Here is a 19,478-nt window from a genome sequence, read left to right on the forward strand (position 1 = left end):
AACCCGACATGAAAAAGAAAAACAAACAAATAGAACCGAGTGTGAGCTAAGAACAGGTTACATTACACAATATATAGTTAGTCTTGTTCAGAATAAAATAAATAAATAAATAAATATATATATATATATATATATATAGAGAGAGAGAGAGAGAGAGAGATATATGTAGATATAGATATATATATAATCAGATTTGTAAGATATCTGTATTTCTTCATAAAACAAAATTATTGAAATATATATAGTCTGGCACAAATGGCTGAGAGATAAGATAGGATAAGATAATTGTCTTTATGTCCAACTAATGACCACAAAGTAGGTCAAGGGGACTGTTTATTACAATGATGTCCATAAAATGTGGGAGAACCAAACGGTCTCCTATAAATAATACAATGCATGAATATATAAGGTACAATGCAGGAACATAAAATATACAATGTATAGAATTCCCTGACAAAGAGGATCAGACCAATCTCTCCTAACATTCGATACTGACTGAAGAGCGCTGAAAAAATCTCCACAAAGTTTGTTGGCCTGATGAAGGGTCAGTGGGAGCTATGGACTGTCCATTAACTCATTGTCTGGGGGATTTTGTGCACTGTTGAGGTCTAGAGGACCTAGTTCATCTCCTAGGGATGGATTTGAGATTGTTGAGCTATTGGGGTTTCATGTGGTGGGGTGAGGTCCCATGGATCCTCACTTGTCTAGAGTCTGGATATAAAAAAATATCAATCGTTATCTTTGTGCTCCTGTCTGAAGGTAGTACCCTGAAAAATGTCGCGATCCTCCATGTGGGGTTTGGTCTGATGGGAGGCTGAAGAATATGTGCTCGGAACCTAAGATCCCCCTGCATATATAGGGCCAAACATCTCTGATCGGGATACCTGAAAAATTTTGTGAGGGTCTAAGAGTCTTTGAACAAGCAATGGAACCTTCCTTTGATCTTGTAGTAGATAGGGCATCCAAAAATGAAGTGAACTTCAGTCTCTACTTCCTATAAATGACATACCTGATAGATTCTATCTGGCCTATCAATCTAGTGGCTCGTCTCTACTCGAAGTATATGAGAACCTACTTTGAACTAGCCTAGAGGAATGCGAAGAGCATGCATCCAGGGGTGAAACGTATACTGGGGTCGAATAATGAGCCCATCTCTCAACTCCACGAAGTGCTCAACATAGAAGGCCATCTTTCGGCGCAACCCTCCCGAAGAATTGACCGAGGTGACGTGGATGAACTGCCTACAGATGTCCTCCCTGATGATCTTGTTCAACTCTTTCCTAGTAGGTAGAAGGTGACAAGGAGCATCCAAGGAATATCAGAAAGGAGGGAGATGAACCAAATGAATGCCCACTCACTCTAAAAGATATGAAACTCCTATAAACCAACATCTAGCTAGCCCAAGGGAGTAGAACGAGCAATATTCTTAGAAGAGAAATATGCTAAGTAAGGGTAACGATCCCTACTCTTTATTGAGTCTGCAAATCCCCGGACACGATGCAAGAATGAGACCAAACTGAAAACTGTCTCAAGCTGAAACGGTTGAGCTCCAAACTCTGCAAGGATAATGTGTTGAGGTATTGTTTGTTTGCATCTAATAATGTGGCATAGAAGAAGAGTCTAGACTCTCTCAACTGAAGCCCAATCCGACTCAAGTAAAGATGGTCCCAAAATCTCTGAGCCATATAGAACAGTGGGACGAATCAAGGTGTCCATGAGGCTCATCTTGGATGAGACATCTTGGAAGTGATGTCGAAAGCACTGTCTCTCGAGAAGGGTTAATGATCCATATCCTTTGCTCATTTGAGGCTAAAGAGTTGGTCGCAAACTGAAGCAGGGACCTGACAATTATCAGATACAACCAAGGGTTTCCAAACTAGAGAAACAAGGGCATGTGTTTGATTTATGAGCTAACGTTTGAAAGATTTCTATGAGGAGAGCAGTTGGTGGGAGTCCTTGTGGTAAGTCCCTGCACCTCTTCCTTTATTTCTTAAAGTAGGCTTGAAATAAGTGATTATAGATACATGATACATATAATATGCAAACCACTCACAACACAAGAATATTGAACATTTGCATGAGACATAACTTAATTTATTTAGAATATATTTTTTATTTAAAAAAGGCAATATATGCTACCATGATACAATACAATGATTCACCAGCGTTGGGCACCAAACAAATGACTTGGACCACAGATGTTATGTACAATGATAATCATCCACTATAAACTATGATTATTAGCCACTCTGACACCCCTCATTTATGGTCACTCATTGAACATGCTCATGAAATTTGAGATCACTCGACATGGTTAACATGCTTTGGTTAACACAATCTAGTATGGTGTGAGGGTCTTGCCTACAACGCCAACTTTCTAACACCCTTTACAACAACATTGCTTCGTGAAAGGCATTTGACATTGCTTCGTAATTTTACCTTTGTATATGAGAAATAAAATAAATGTTACTTCTTCCTTATCCAAGAAAATGCTCTTGATTACAAATTGAACAATGTATCATGACATTGCCTTTCCCTCTTCGTGTGAACTTGCTCAATTAGCATGTAGATACCTTGTGAGATAAAACTCAATGTATGTATTGTATTTGGTATTGTGTCAATTATTCATTTTTGATGTCTTAATATTTTTTTAATGGCCTTCCAATGCATGGTCAATCTTGAATTAAAATTTTGACATGGAAAATCCCAATTTTGCAATTTTGGCAATCAGAGGCATAGTACAGGGACAACGTGTATCCATCTTGGTGGACAATGGGGCAACCCAAAATTTTATTGATGCATAGTTGGTGGATTGTAGAGGCATTCATAGATTGATATATATCTTGAACAACGTGGGCGAGAGAGGATGCCCATGCTTCACCTCAATTGTCTTCTTGATTGTTGGTTCAATATGTTGAGGATATCGTTGATGGTTCGATATTGAATTTAAAATCATCCCTTAACCCTTTAGCCAATAAGATTTCTCCTCAAGTATCTCCAATAATATATTATGAAGATTCATAACATTTAACTTGGAATTATGGCCAACCATGATCATCTAATAATTAATTGAAATAGCACTTGACCCCAATTTAGGGATTGGGTGGATCATATGGTAGGACTATGCTAGTGGGAACCCTAAATAAATGACTTGAAACCCCCTTGATTTTCTACCTTGATGGCATTCATCTCCCAAATTTCTTGTTGGATACACAAGTCCTAGAAAACATGACAAGGAAGATGAGAGGAAGTTGACAAGGACATTAGGTTGTCCTAGAACATCATAAAGTGCATCCACATGGATGAACATGGAATGGGAATTAAGGTCATAAAGTAGACTAGAGTGTTAGAGAAATAAGGTGCATCAAAATATTTTTGGAGTTTCCCAAAGGGAAATATACAATTCTTGTCTCCTCTAAAATACAATATACATTTATTGTGGTGATAGTATCCACAAGATTCTTAGAAGTAGTGGTATAATGTTTGGCAATGAATGAATATGTGGAAAATCAATCTAAATATTTCGACTCAATGGAATAAAATAGATCGTGGGGCTGAATCAAAATTTGAAGGGACATGTCTAGGATCTCCGGTAAAATGTGGTTAGCAGCCAAAGGATACCTTCCAAATAATTTAAGGAGAGTAGGGCATATTTAGAGATGGCCAACTCAAGAAACCATAAGCAAGAAAGGGGGAAAGTATCTAACAAATATGGTTAGAGTATGCATCAAAATCCCCATCCTTGAATGAAATGGTGGTTTACATAGGGCTCATGAGAGAATATGGGATGGAGGGTAGATTGTCATGGTCAAAAAATGAGAGAAGGGTTTTATCTACTAAAGGAATATGGGATGGAGGTTATGTCTAAGTTCAGGGAGGCTTTTAGCTTTTGACAAGGATGGGGGTGGTTGTATCACAACAAAGGACCTTTGGACAATAATGCATTCTTTGGGTTGAAACCGCAATGTATATTGGAAGTGGTCCAAATGTTTTATATTCAATAATCCAGTCTTGAATACAATCAACCACAAAAGAGTAGTTCTAAACTGCCTCTAAATGCAACATATTAAATACATCATTCCAAATTGATTTTGCTAAGGAGAATCAAAGAAATAGATGAGTCTGGCCATCCATCGCCTCCATACAGAGTAAACAACAACTAGGCCCACTCTGTCCTTTATGACACATTTTCCCATGCCAAGATGAAGTCGCAAATATACATTTACTGATATTCTTAAGCAAAGCGAAAATATGAAGCCAATATGGAGAGATGCTCTGAAGGACTGCTCGAAGTAGAGTCAACCTGCCTCCTAGGGAGAGGCACCTTTGTGCCCATGATAAAAGTTTACAATGGATTTTTTCTATAAGTTAGCTACAATCCTTAATTCTATAACAATTAGGTTGGATCATAAATATAAGATATTTAAAATCTTCATCCAATGCAATGGAGATAACACCAAAAATATGATAAATCTCGAGTACCAATGCATCATTTGGGTAAGAAGAAATCATATGAGATTTATTATTATTCATAAGGAGTCCAGAGACCGATCAAAAGAGGTCAATCTACCAAATAGTAACACATCATAGACAAATATCAAAGGAGTAACTGTGACTTGTCTACCTACACACTTGCAACCAAAATTACATTTAATCCATCTACCTTCACACTTGCAACCAAAATTACTACCCTTGTGAATTTTGTTACTAATTCTTCCACAATCCAATCTTTTATCCTCAACATCTTCTTCTCGCAAACATTGTCTAGATACTTTGAAGTAGGCATATTGTCTACTAACAAACATTTTGTAACTTGCCTCCACCATCCTTGTAGAAATTATGGTGTAGAGTTGCAACTACTTATGAAGTTTTAATCAAAATCACAAGACACAAACCCACTCTACTTCTCTGTGGAAGTTAATTCACAATTTAGAACAAAAATTTCATAAATGCAATAAGAAATAACACACATGCACACAAAATTTTTCCTGGGGAAAGCAATATGCTAAAAAACCCAATCTCTACTTGCATTAATATGATGAATAGAAATGTATTGCAATTTATTTGCTCAACTGAGCACAACCCGCAAGTGAATAACCTGTCTCTCTTCTCACTAAGAAGCTCTAACCCAGACTTAGTAAAATTCTACCTTTGTCTGAGCCCATATTTCCTTGCGCAATTCCTTGAGAAATTAGGACCCTATTATTTAGGAATTTTTACAAAATGGATTGCGAAATTCCCAAGGTTGATCATGTGACTGCATGCAACACCTGTACACTCAAGGCTAGTCTACAATTGATGTTACACTACCTTGGAATCTCCACCACAGTTGGGGAACTCAAATTCTCCATGCACTAGCTATTTTGGGTTGATTGATCAATTAACTAGATGATCAATGAGTTTGACTAAAGTCCCACTGCACAATTGGCCTTCCACTAGAATGGGCTCTGAAATGTTCCATGATCACTGCATATTCTTGGGGCTTGGTTTTCAAGGCAAAGTCCAATGTTCACTCTAAACTAACTATGATCATCAATAACCACTTGGTGAATGCTAGTAGTCAACCAGTAGACCAACCACACTAGAATTTGAATCCAAATACGTCAAAATGAAAATTAAGCATGTTAATGCAAGAGTTCAATAAGAACTTGAATTTGGTTACTCATGCCTACTAGGGAGATATTTCCATTAAAGGAAATCATAACACAAGAAATAATACAACAAAGTATAAGTGATATGAATGATGACATTACCAAAGATGTAAGTGAAGGACTCGGAAATTTATGGTGATCATGGAAATGATATATCTCGAACACAACATGATGATGTTGTTGGAGAGGGACATATCATTATGGAGGGATGGATTTAGTTTCTAAAAGGGTCTCAACTCAATCTACCCAGTTGGATGGGTTGTTTATCTTAGATACATTGAGATTGGTTAAATTCATCTTATCAAGTTCATGAGGGTAGGAGAGGGAGGCGAAATAGAGATGGGAAGCTTAACAGTACTCCATAAGGAAAATATATGCTTGCATGTAAAGGTAAAGGGAATTCTAGGGGGGCAATTTGATTCAAAGCAAGGGTGAATTATGCTTCCCTAAATGCACATCATGAGATTGTGTTTAAGATTCACCATTCTGAAGTTGTGAGAAGACTAGATTGTAAGCACAAGAGAGAAGCTAAACATATTGTGGGTTGTGAAGAGGGCCAAGAAGGCCCTTTCTGGTTCTTCCTCTTTTAGATTGGAGACACAAGATTTAAGAGTGTTTATAAGGTAGCAGTAAAGATGAGATGGATTTTCAAGCATATGCTGGCAAGGGTGTTGTTGGACTATCACAGTGGAAAAAATGATCATATGGATAAAATGAATGTCTGCTGACAAATAAAATTTCAATGTTGAGGAGCAACTTGGGAGGGGTAGCTGATGGTTCACTAAGCTAGGTCAAGTGCTTGCAATGGATTAAAGATCAACTTCTACTGCAAAGTCTCACGAGGAATATGATTATGCAATAAATGCACCTAAAAAATTGGAAGTCAAAGTCTAGGACTCATTACAAAGAAGTGGTTCAAACAATCACCACTAAGTTTGGAATGGGATCTAAAATTTCACTTTCTCAAAATTGAATGAAGTTGGAACCACTCTGAAACAACCTAAAACAATTAATGTTAATATTAAAAATTTAAGTAAAAGTTGACAATATCCTTATCTTTCCTTTTCAAAAAGGAAAGATAAGGAGAATGTCAACTTTTACTTTAACTTTAAACATTAAATATTACCATTAATTACTAGGGTTAGGTTTTGTAGTGCCCTCGATTTAAGATATTTTTTTTGCTTTTAAGTATATTTTATTAAATAAATATTATTTGGTGGTCATTAGCTATGTTGGACTACGTTCTTCAGAATTGGTTAGTTTATTAGAGAACTAGTGACTTTGGTGTTTTAAGGTCAGTTCAATACAAGACCAACCTTAGCCAATTTGAACCACCAAACTAGACTAGTACAACTCTAAAACCATTGGGACCAACCAATTCCACTAGTTTTAGGCTAGTTCCAATAAGAGTGTGCCCTTCTCATCTTCCTCTCAAGTCATTTTGTTGGATCCTTTCAGGAATGGTGATTTGGAGAGTGCCATAAACTGTCGAATTGTTGTGAGCACCTAAGATCATAAGTAGTTAAGCCTTGGCAAACAAAAATTTGCAAGGACCTAGTACAAACATCCGAAAACATATTTAGTGAGGACATGCATGCAAGGAACTATTACAGACCTCCCAAGATACTTAGTGAGGACGTGCATGACCAAAAAGCATCAGAAAAAATTATCCACCCTCAAAAACCCTACCCAAAACATTGAAGTGTGGTGCAAAACAAATTGTTGGTAGGATATTAATGCTACCAACAATCATTCCCTCTCCAATTTCACAAGAAGCTCCTACTCAAGCTACCTCCTTGACTACAGTTATAGAATGTTCTTGCAACTATGGGAGCTACAAGAAATTAAAACTGCCTTCGAATCTCCACCAATCTTAGAGAACTTGAATTCTCTTCATGCCCCAACTATTTTGGGTTGATTGATCAGTTAACTAGATGATCACTGAATTTGACTGAAGTCCCACTGCTTAAATGACCTTCCACTAGTTCCTCCAAAAGTTAGAACTAGTTTAACTAACAACCACATGAGATAATTGACCTTTATTGCTACAAATTAGCAATCACATATGCAAAACTAAACTCTAACTCCTCCACCTTGAATTTACTGAGTAAACTAGTTGACACAAGCCATGTCACACAAGTTAACATCATCTAAGTTGTTTGTTGATGTGGAAATTCAAATTTTTTCAATTTAATAAAGGAAAAATCAAATTGAGAATTTCTTGCTGCATTTTTCAACACATAGTTCATTGGAATGTATTACTTTCACTATGAACTTGGCATAGTTCACATGTTAAGTTCATAAGGTTTTGGGCTGATGTGGTTCTATGTGTTATGTATATAAATAATAGGTGTTCATCGCTTGCTATTAGAAACAAGACTCCCTATGAAATGTGGTATGGCCACATTCCTTAGGTGAGGCATCTTAGGGTCTTTGGTTCCTCCTGTTGTGCCTTCATACCTAAGGAACAGATAAAAAAACTCAATGAAAGGAGTCACAAATGTATCTTCTTTGGGTACTCATACCTCCAAAGCATACCATCTCTATGATGAAGTGAATAAAAAGTTTATAATATCTAGAGATGTGATCTTTCTTGAGTCTTCTAATATTGACAATGTTGTTGATGGCAGCTTAATTGTTTGGATATATTCGAACGTGGAAAGTATTTTCAAGAGTTTGATAGTGAGATTCCACATCTTCTTCTCTTAGCTCTATACTTCTTATGAAGAGCCTTGAAGAAATCAGGTTGAAGGAAATTCCTTCCCCTACATTGTGAGGAAAGAGCTAAGAGACTACTCACAACACGTAGCTAAATCTGACAAGCAGTGAGGGTACATGCAAGATACAAAGCAAGGATTAATGCAAAGGAGTAATGAAAAGGAGTGTACTGACTATATACATATCATCAAACATCTTTCATACCACTTAGGATTCCTTGCATCGTTCTTTGTTAGTCATAAGATCATGTTGGTCATAACCTCCGTAGCTTAAATAAACAATTGGTAATACTCTTCATCTTCTAAACTATGTAATAAACAAGTGAAAGGGAGCAAGACACGTAGAGGGAACGCATGGAATGAATTTCAATTCTTGCAACCATGCATGTCATTGAAGACAGAATGATAGTACAATGATAATCAAACTTTTAAGGTACATTAAGAGGTGTATTTCAAAAGATGTGCTCTGCTTTCCATACCTAGCCTCCAAAGGGTTATGCATCAGATGGAGTCTTCATGCAGTCTCGATATTCTATCATACCATGGGTTCCTTGGTTTGCTTATTTTTCTCCTCAGCTCCTTGAGATTCATCTATCATGTCATCTTTCTTCGTGGCCCGTGAAAGACATAATTGTGTAGTTTCACCAGGCAGTGACTGTTGCAGGATGAGGCCCTGGGAGGACACATTTACACAATTTTAGGATGCAAGGCACTGTTATGGGATGAGGTCCTGGGAGGACACATCTACGCAATTTCAGGATGCAAGGCAGACTGGGTAGTCAAGGGACAAAACTGCACAGTTTCTGGAGATAGTGGGTTCCAGTTGAGGGAAGGACACTGGAGGAAACCACTGCGCAGTTTTGAATGGTAAGGAAGGTTGGGATTTTTGTGCATTGCACAGATCGAAGAGGCAAGGGAAAATCTTGAGGGTTACATATGTGAAGTGCGTAGTTTAGGAAAGTTGGATGAGGCTAGGTTGCCAAGGAAACTCCGAAATTTAGCTAAGTGTGGGATCAGTGGAACTGATGTGAACAGTGATAAAACTTGACTATGATCACACACTTGAAATCTTAGCGATACAACATAGACCATCCAGAACATATAACACATACTTCTCTTAATGCAACAACCTTTGTGGCAACTTACAGCAAGTGCGGTTCCGATTATACACTTTAGGAGGATAAAGGTGATACTTGTGTAAGAGTGTGTGAAATGAGTGTTAAACATGTCTATGTGGTGAGGACGACCCATTCTCATAAAGATTTCCCCTTGAAGCAAAACAAAACTCCCTTTGCATGACAAGCGATTACCCCCATGCCTAAAGATGACACATTCTATGTAAATATAAAAGCATGAACGACTCTTAAGATCGAAAACGGGAGCTTGAGATCATCAACTTACCAATAAGTGACTAAGGAATGATTGATCACAATATCCATAGTAGGCTCTGAAATTTAAGTGCAGGCCAAAATTTTGGAGGGTGTTGCAGCCTCTACAACAGAGCCTTCACCTTCTTGCTAGCTTCTTTTTCAACGAGTGTCTTGAATTCTATGAAATTAGAGAATGTCTCATCTTTATTCCATGTGAAGAATATCCAACACTTCCATGAGAATTCATCAATAAAAATTACAAAATATTTGTGTTTGACAGTGTAGGTTGTCGAGAAAGGTCCATAAACATCATAGTGGATCCTTTTTAGGACTGCATGTGCTTTGTTGTCCTGATCATAGAATGTGGATTTTATGTACTTCCACAACGTACATCCTTTGCATATATCCTACTGCTTAAGTGCTCCTTTAGGGAGGTGAGTGGTTATTTTTTTTATAATATTTGAGGTACCATGATGCAAATGACCAAGTATTTTGTGCCAAAGTTCATCGACATCGCGACCTTCACTTTCTCCGCCTTAGTGCTTAATGTGGCACAGTCTTCCACATCTAGCTTATACAGGTTCTTCACACGAACCTCGATTTGCTTCACCTGTCCTGTGGCTATGTGTCTCATGAATGATTTTCCTTTGTCGAATATCACTTCACAACCATGGTAAACTAACCACTTGGTGAATGCTAGTAGACGAACCCCTAATCCTTTACCTTTACCTTTTTTCACTATCGCCTCATATTGAAAATTTGAAGACAAAATATTTCTTTTCTCTTAAAAAATTGTCTTAAAATCCCCCTCTGTGTAGCAGTGTCGAATGCAATGATAAACAATTTGTCTTTAATCGTATCCGTAGATATGAAAGGGACAAAAGAGGAATTGATGTCTGAGAAATCTTGTCAGTAAAACTTGTGAGTAAAACTTGTCGCGTTCTTCTTAGTCGACTACCCACACAAAACACAGAGCCCAACAAATCGTTGTAATTATATAAGATAATGTGAATGGTAAGTAAAATAATAACATTGGTATAGGCGCAATAGAGTAGTTGCCTACAAGTTGGTGGACTTAGGGCACACTGTGAGAGTCAATTTTGCAGTTGTTAGATAATATTATCTTAAATTGATATGTTTATGTGTTAATTGTTAATTGTATTAAATAGGTTTGATCTAAAGTGGTCATTGTCTTAAATATAAAGTTTTGTCTTAAAATATTTTTGTCTCAAACTGCTTTTGTCTTAAATATAATGTTTTGTCTTAAAATAATTTTGTCTTAAATTGTTTTTGTCTTAAAATAATTTTGTCTTAAACTATTTTTGTATTAAATATAAAGTTTTGTCTTTAAATATTTATCTCAAACTATTTTTGTCTTAAATATAAACTTGTGTCAAAATATTTTCGTCTTAAATTATTTTTGTCTTAAATATAAAATTTTGTCCTAAAATATTTTTGTCTCAAACTACTTTTGTTTTAAAATATTTTCGTCTTAAATTATTTTTGTCTTAAATATAAAGTTTTGTCTTAAAATTTTTTGTCTAAAATATTTTTGTCTTAAACAACTTTGTCTTAAATATAAAGTTTTGTCTTAAAATATTTATGTTCCAAACTGTTTTTGTCTTAAAGTTTATATTTAAGACAATTCAATTGATATTAATTAACTAAAATAAAAAGTGATTTTTAAGACTAAAGATTTCTTTTGTCTTAAAAAATATCTTAAAAGTGCCTTTCGTGTAGTAGTGGGTTATTATATTTTCTCATAACTAAGTATTCTTTTTTTCAAAAGAACTGTCTTAAGCATGAGAATCCATGGGAATCTTTTCCATGGATTTATTAAATAACTACTATTTATCAACACCATGGAAATATTTTTACCATGACTAAGCACAAAACCATTGTGTTCTTTTTAAGAACACCACAATATTTACTTACTCTAATTAACCAAAAGGTCATAGTTACTTATCTTTTCTTGAACAAAGCCTTATGTCTCATAAACACATAAGGTAGATATTAAAACTATGCACTTGGAAATAAAATCTCACTTTTCAAGAAAAATAATTTAACTTTTTTCTCCTAGTTTTCACCAACCATGGAAATATTTCACAAATTACCCTCTTTAATCTATATTCACTTCCAAGAAAATAACTTGGATTTGTTATCATTTCATACACCAGTACGAAATCCCTTTTTAAGAAAAGAACATGCATCCTATATTTTCTTACATAAAATGTACATGCAATGTTGTACAAAGGCAAGCAAGGTTACTTATCTTTTAATGCTACAAATATATAATAACAATCTTTATCTACATATAGTAATGTGTTTTCTTTACTAAGAAAAATATATAATAACAATTAATCTTTATCTACATATAATAATATATTTTCTTTACTAAAAAATATATATAATAACAATCTTAATAATATAATAATATATCAAATTACCCATACTACAAGTAAAAACCCTCCTCTTGTGGTGCATTCTAAGTGTCCATTCCATTAAAAGTAAAAACTGGAAAGTGTGAAATACTCATTATGAGAGAGGTGAAATACTCATTATTTGCTTTGCAACTCTGCGTTATAAATTGTCATACCTAGGGACCTCCAATTACAAGGCACCATTGAATCCAAGGGTTTCCAGGCAAATCTTCGTTTTCTCTCTCGTGTTTGTTGTGAGTCTGGCATTTGTTTTTAGTCCCACACAAACAGTCCCACGCCTGGTGTTTCTTTTCATTCTGGTGTTTCTTTTCATTCCCACCGGTGATGTTTCTTCTGATTCTCCAATTGACATTGCCTAGGCCCATTTTTCTCCCAGGAATTTTTCCCAAAAACAATATTAAAAACCAATATTAAGAACCGTTATAAAGAAATGAAACCTAACTAAAACTGTTAACATAAATTTTATTAATAATATTCTATCTATATCGAAATTATAAATAAAAATTATTTATTTTACTTTAGCTTTTACATGAGTATTTACAGTAGGGATATTACATCCATATACTTTTGTCTGCCTCAACGAAAGTATATGTCTGCCTCAACGGAAGGACACAGGTTATGCACTGGAATAATGAAGAAATATTATAATCAAGAGTCCACAATGGTGATTGGAATTGTCAAATTATATATATATGGTGAATAAATAAAACATTTATTAAACTTGTCCATCTATGGTATTAGCGTTTGTAATACATTATATTTAACGTTTTTTGTGGAATCTAATTCCCAAAAACTTTACAATCCCTCATAATGTAATAAACTATTAGTAATTATAATTTAGGTTAATAGGCCTATTCCAATTAAAAAAAAGGTTTATAAACCTAAAAATAACTTATTATTAAATTTATTATTTAGTGTTTTTCTTTAAATACTATTCAAAAGTTGCCTGGGGTTTAATGTTTTTGCAAGTTTATGTTTTGAGCGAGTTTTAGTTTTTTTTTTTTCATTTTAATTATGTTTTTATGTTTTTGCAAATTTATGTTTTGAGTGAGTTTTTTTAGGATAGAACTTAAATAAAGGTTATTGAAAAATGCATTGAGCATATCTTATAAGTTAAATTAAAAAGTGTTATTTATTATTAATATTGACATTTTATGAATTTATATTTTACCTAATTAGAAATGATAAGCATTTTTTATATTTTTTATTTATAAAATTATTTTAGAGTTTTTAAAATAATTTATTAAAAATATTTTTAATATTAATTATAAAATTGGTTTCAAAATAATACAAATTTTCTAATGCAAACTCTAAATTACTTTCATTATACCAAATCAAACATAACAAAAAATCAAATTAAATTACAAAATTTCTCCTAATTAAACAAAAAATAAATAAATAATATAAAATAAAGTTTAAAAGTATATCACATTTTCAAAATAAAAAATAAATAAATAAAGGTTCAACAATTGAAGATTACAGCAAAATGTTTCCAACCACATTTACTACCATAAAATCTAAAACAAAGTTTCATCTATACCTATTTGTTAAACCAAACTACATTATTCCTCTTATTCTGATAAAAATTATATTCTTATACAAATTATTGCATTGAATGATGTTGCCATGGTTGGTGAAAGGTAGTGTTGATTAACTACTTGGAAAGATGAAGTCAATGCATTTACAATGAAAATCAATTTATGAGAGTTTAGTAAATGCATGTTCTTGCATGGCTTGGCGCAACGAAAGGAGGCTATTAAGCCTAAGTCTTCCAATAACAACAATTTTCAAACACGTTGATATGAAATTATGATTCAAATGTCTTCTTATAAAGTGGAAATATTGTGAAATTGTGAAATCCTTGTTAGCATATTGTTAAAACATGCTAGTAGATGACAATGCCTCATGTTATGTCATGTGAAACTTACCTAGGAGCACAATGCTGCTATCAAATAGATTAGCGTATCCAAATTCCAAAATATTTAGATATTAGACTATGGAGTTCATTAGACTATGGAGTGCATTGAATGGATTATAAGTTGCTATTTATAATGTTAATTGTAATTGACTTCAACACTAAATTGAATTTCAATACTGGGATGTTTTTGATGCTTATATATTTTTAATAAATTACTCAGATGTTTTTTTAGCCCATATATTTTTAAAAATTTATTAAAGAGCTTGGAGAATGGGGCAAGCTTTATGGAAAAATTGATAAGTATACATTATATATTTAGTTTTCAACTTAATTATTGTGGTTTTAAAAAGTATTGAATTTATTAAAGAAAAAAAAAATATTGATATGATAGATAATATTTTAAAAAATAAAAATTTTAAACACTAGAGATCAACCACATTTATCTCTCATCAATAAGATAGAAAATAAAATGCTAAGGTTCTAGTTATTAACCCATGAAAAAGCAGGGAACCTCATTATGCAATGGCCTATAATTATTAGTTGGGAAAACAATTCTAAATATGTAGATACATAAATTCTAGTTGTAAATAGAAACTTCAAAATAAGAGCACTGCTTATGGTACAACTAGAAACTTCAAAATAAGAGCACTGCTTATGGATTCTTATCCGCAATAAGTTCATATAGCTCATTGTATAACATTAATAATCTATAAAATTACAATAATGTAAATACTAATAATCAATAAAATTACAATAATGTAAATACTAATAATCAATAAAATTACAATAATGTAAATATGTAAGGTACATGTGATGTAAGCGTTCAATGTGCCAATATAGCTAGTGCTAGGGTTTCAATAAAAACCTAAGTTTTATGTAAAAATAGGTTTCCTTACCAGTAAGGCTATATCAATGTCCATGTCAGCATTCAATGTGCTAATATAGCTAATGCTAGGCTTTCAATAAAAACCTAAGATCCATGTAAGCATTCAATGTGCCAATATAGCTAGTGCTAGGGTTTCAATAAAAACCTAAGTTTTATGTAAAAATTGGTTTCCTTACCAGGAAGGCGATATCAATATCCATTCAAAGAAGCTAGGTCAATATCCATTCAATGCAGTTGGACTGGGTAGATAATGCCCATTACTCAAAACATGTATCAACCTCATAGTCAACAAAGGAAAAAATCCATCCCATTGAAATGAGGGCAATTCCCCAAGCACTGTGAGCATAAAAAACTTAGTGGAAAAGGCAAATTTTTTATCATTACATATATTGTAGCACTTACGATGAGAAAATCAAAGCAATTTAAATTGCTTGAGGTTTTGTTGTGCCCTTCCTATGTGGGTTTTGAATTTATTAGGCATTAAATCAATGTTTTTACCAACATTTAAAAGAATCCAAAATCAGTCCATTGCTTAACCACATCCAAAAACTTATGAGAATAATTTTATTGATGTGAATTGATCTTATCATTGGGGCTCCACCACCTATAGGGATTCTCTACAGTTCTTATATTAAATAAGTTGTTACAGCATTTTCAGAAAATATATAACCACCATGTCTAACACAAAATAGGCAAAATAAAAAGTTAAATAAAAAGGAAAAGAGCACTACTGAACAACGCTTACATCTTCTTTAGGATATGTTACAGTGTGAAAAAAAAAACATAATATTGTAATATAACATTATAATTCAGTAATTTACCTTGCATATCTTTCAGGAATTCCAAGAGTGAGGGTTCAACACATTTGAACATGTACCATAATTTATGATCCCTGAGATCTCCTATGCAACCACTGCAACCACTAATAGGAACTAAACATTCATCAATTAGAAATGAAACCACCTAACCACTAAATGGCCACTGAATTCTTAATGTATAGGAAGCCACCTAGATAATGGAGTGGCCAAGCAAATTTGTAAAGCATAGGCAGCCATTGGAGTAATGGAGTGTCCAAAAGAGTTGGAAAATTGTTGAATGACATAAGTGTGAGAATATGAACAATTTTATTTATTTTTTAACTTCATTTTTTATTAATTATGATAAGTGTAATCCATAGGGAACCATTGGAGTAATGGAGTGTCTAAAACAGTTGGAAAATGGTTGAATGTCATACTTTTGAGAATATGAATAGTTTTATTTTTTTTAATTTTCATTTAATAAGAACATTAAAATTTTAATCATGTTTCTTAAAAAATTAATTTAAGTATAGTTTAAATGTGTGATTTATATATGCAAGAAAGTTATTATTTTCAATTTAATTCATTGATGGAGTGGCCACTACTAGAATATACTTGCATCTTTCAATTTAGGTCATGCTATCAAAATCATTAATTAAGAAAACTATTAAAATGACCAATTACTTGCATCTTCAATTTAGATCATCCTATCAAAATGATTAATTAAGAAAATGAATAAAATGTTCAATTCCAATAGGGGCTACTATCCTCATAAATATATTGGCTAAGAGAGGGATAGAACAATTAACCCTTCTCCTTTCTGAAATCTGCAATCTACTTAGGGATGCCCTAAATCCCAACATATCTATCCAGCAGATCAAATAGTTAGTAGTCTTTAAGTGGTACTCTTTGAAAAGTTGTCCTACAGGAATTCATTGAAATAAGAAGTTTGAAAGTTGAGCTCTTCACAATGGAAGCATCCAGGTTTTTAAGAGTGCTGAATCTATTTATACAGTTAAAAAACCACAATGCAAATCAAAATTTAACAATAAACATTTTGGCCAAATTCCAACCATAAATCAACCCAAAATTCCAAAAAATCAATCTTCAAAACTACTATCAAATAGCATAAGAGGATAAAATAGATTTTGTATCTGATCAATTTCTTGATTGCTTCAGTTTAGTGGCATAACAGTGTACAGTACGTCAATTATGTGCATAAATGTATAGGTTGTAGACAGAATCATATCTACCGCAGGTGGCTTTCTATCGGAAACGCCATGCGGAGCTTTACTTTTCGGTGCTGACAGGCATATTTGAGCCCGAGTTTTCTGCCAGCAGAATTTAATTACAAAATTTTCTACAACAGCAACCGTTCTAGACAATTTATATGATACTTAAGGAATGTTGGACGAAATCAGAATTTTCACAGAGGGAGTGAGGAGGTGAACTCAAATTCAAATCGTAGAGAATATCATGTAGAAATTGGCAGGGATCCATTCATTCTTGGTTTCGGAGCCTTGTATAACTTTCTTGGTTTCTGAGCCTTGTATAACTTTCTGTGCCATTTTCAGATGCGATATTTCGTTCGTAGCCTGCCTTACAGACCACATCAAAAAGATATTCGAGTTCTTCATGAAGACTGCGAATGAATTGGCTGAAGTAGAAAAACACAAAAAATGATGTATGTATTATTTGCTAATTTATTATTGGAAATTTTAAGAATATTTTGGAATTTAACTAATAATAATACTGTTATCAATAAAATTCCCCATAACTTATAATCTCCATAAAAATTGCCTGAACCATTCATGTACACAGACAACTAGGCAAAGCATATTTCAGCTTACTGTATTTAATGGGTTGTTGCCTCATGTTTAGTGGGATCGATACCTTGAATCTTATCTGCAAGAAGCGGAATGGATGGCGGCTGGCCATGTCCAGTCGTTTGATGAGTACTTCAAGAATGGTCTCGCTAATTCAGGGATGTGTATCTTAAATTTGATTCCGCTTCCGTTAGTCGGTCAAATTCTACCAGAGGACCTTCTGGAGTATCCATCCCAGTTACATCACTTCCTACAGTTGACGATCAGACTCAGATTTCGAGGCATTTGGTATTATTATTTTTTGTTGGTTTCTTGATTTCGAGGTATTTGGTATTAATTTTATTTGTTGGTTTGTTGATTTGACTTACTGGTATTTGAATTTTGGTTAGTTTTCTGAGCTGGGAATTTGAATTTTAAATTTCATAGTTTACAAAATACTTATAAAAGCCGTTATAATTTTGATTGCTGGATCGACTCACTGGGAATTTGAATTTGAATTTTGAAATTACAAGGCGATTGCAATTTGAATTAGCAATCATTTTGACATTTTGAATAATGTATGAAGCTAGAGAAGGAACGCCGGGAGATAGCTTCAAGTTTAGAGTGTTATTTGAGAGACAATTCTGATTGTACGTGGGAAGATGCTTTAAATCATATGAAAGGCATCCTGGATCATTCTCTCAGAGAGCTGAATTGGGAATTTCTGAACGAACACAATGTGCCGCTCGGTTGCAAAAAGCTGACTTTCAATCTTGCACGGGGCCCGCACTTCCTCTTCAAACACAAAGATTGTACGTTAAGGCCAGAATGCTCTCGATTCCTAAGGCTGTGGAAGATGGCGTATCCATTACTGACAAGGAGATACAGGACCAAATATTCAAGGTTCCTATAGAGCCGGTGCCTCTCTGAATATTTATGGCTATGGGGAAGAGCGTTATATCTTTGCGGTTAGGGATATACATCTGATGGTCTGATTTCCGTCAGCCTAGCATAATGCATTTGAAATGTGAATTGGTGTGCGAAGGATATTGATATCTTATTATTAATTTTAATAATAATTTTGTAATAATAATTTTTCATATTATTCAATCTTATTTTAAATATCAAAATGCATGATAAATTTTAAAATATATTTTTACTTCCGGTTATTATTAGGTTATAAAAATTAATATTTTAATTTTGATAATTTAATATAAAATATAGGTTTAATATGATATAATATATTAGTTGATATAAAGGTAATTTAGAATGAGGTAAGTTTATGGGTCTTGTATAGATGGTAATCAAGTGTTTTATTAAGGAACTAATAGAAGTTAAGTTATCTATTCAATTCTCTTTCCTATGTGGGTGTTATTCTTGTACATGACCATAATGTAGCCTCACTAGTGCCGAACTTACAAAAAAAGTTCTAGAATGACGCAAAGATAATCTAGAATGAGGCAAGAAGACATGATTTCCAAGAAGAGATGATGACCATCCTACATGTAGCTAGAATCCATATTTCATAGAGGGATGCTCCTAGTTAAAGGGTAATTATTATAGTTAAAATTATTTTCTTTGAAAAATTATATCCTCAATAGAGTAAGATAAATGGGTCCCTAAGATGCTAGGGTATGATTATGAGATTATTTATAAGAAAGGTAAATACAATGTTGCAACTAATGCCTTATCCCAACAATTTGAGGAGGATGGATTCATTTTTACCTTATCTTTACCAATTCCATATTGGCTTGAGGAAGATGCCTATCAAAAATGGTTGGAAAATGAGACTATTCAACTCATCCATAAGCTTGAAAAAAAATCCCAACCTTCATAAACTGTATACATTGAAGCTAGATACATTGTGATATAAAGAGTGCACTTTTCTAGTTA

The 19,478-nt window shown here is 33.7% G+C and overlaps 1 protein-coding gene across 1 annotated transcript in view; it reads left to right on the forward strand.

The window, feature by feature from the left end:
* Positions 1-18,515, forward strand: part of LOC149264382 (delta-selinene-like synthase, chloroplastic) — a 58,805-nt gene extending 40,290 nt beyond the window's left edge. Inside the window, exons 3-6 of the mRNA XM_089398655.1 lie at positions 17,011-17,090; positions 17,355-17,442; positions 17,662-17,894; positions 18,269-18,515. Coding sequence (XP_089254781.1) covers positions 17,011-17,090; positions 17,355-17,442; positions 17,662-17,894; positions 18,269-18,515 — 648 coding nt within the window. The remainder of the gene's footprint in view (positions 1-17,010; positions 17,091-17,354; positions 17,443-17,661; positions 17,895-18,268) is intronic.
* Positions 18,516-19,478: the final 963 nt, after the last annotated feature.

Source organism: Pinus tabuliformis, chromosome 6 (assembly GCF_031772625.1).
Source record: "Pinus tabuliformis cultivar Carrire ecotype Pingquan chromosome 6, CPIR1, whole genome shotgun sequence".
Classification (NCBI taxonomy): domain Eukaryota; kingdom Viridiplantae; phylum Streptophyta; class Pinopsida; order Pinales; family Pinaceae; genus Pinus; species Pinus tabuliformis.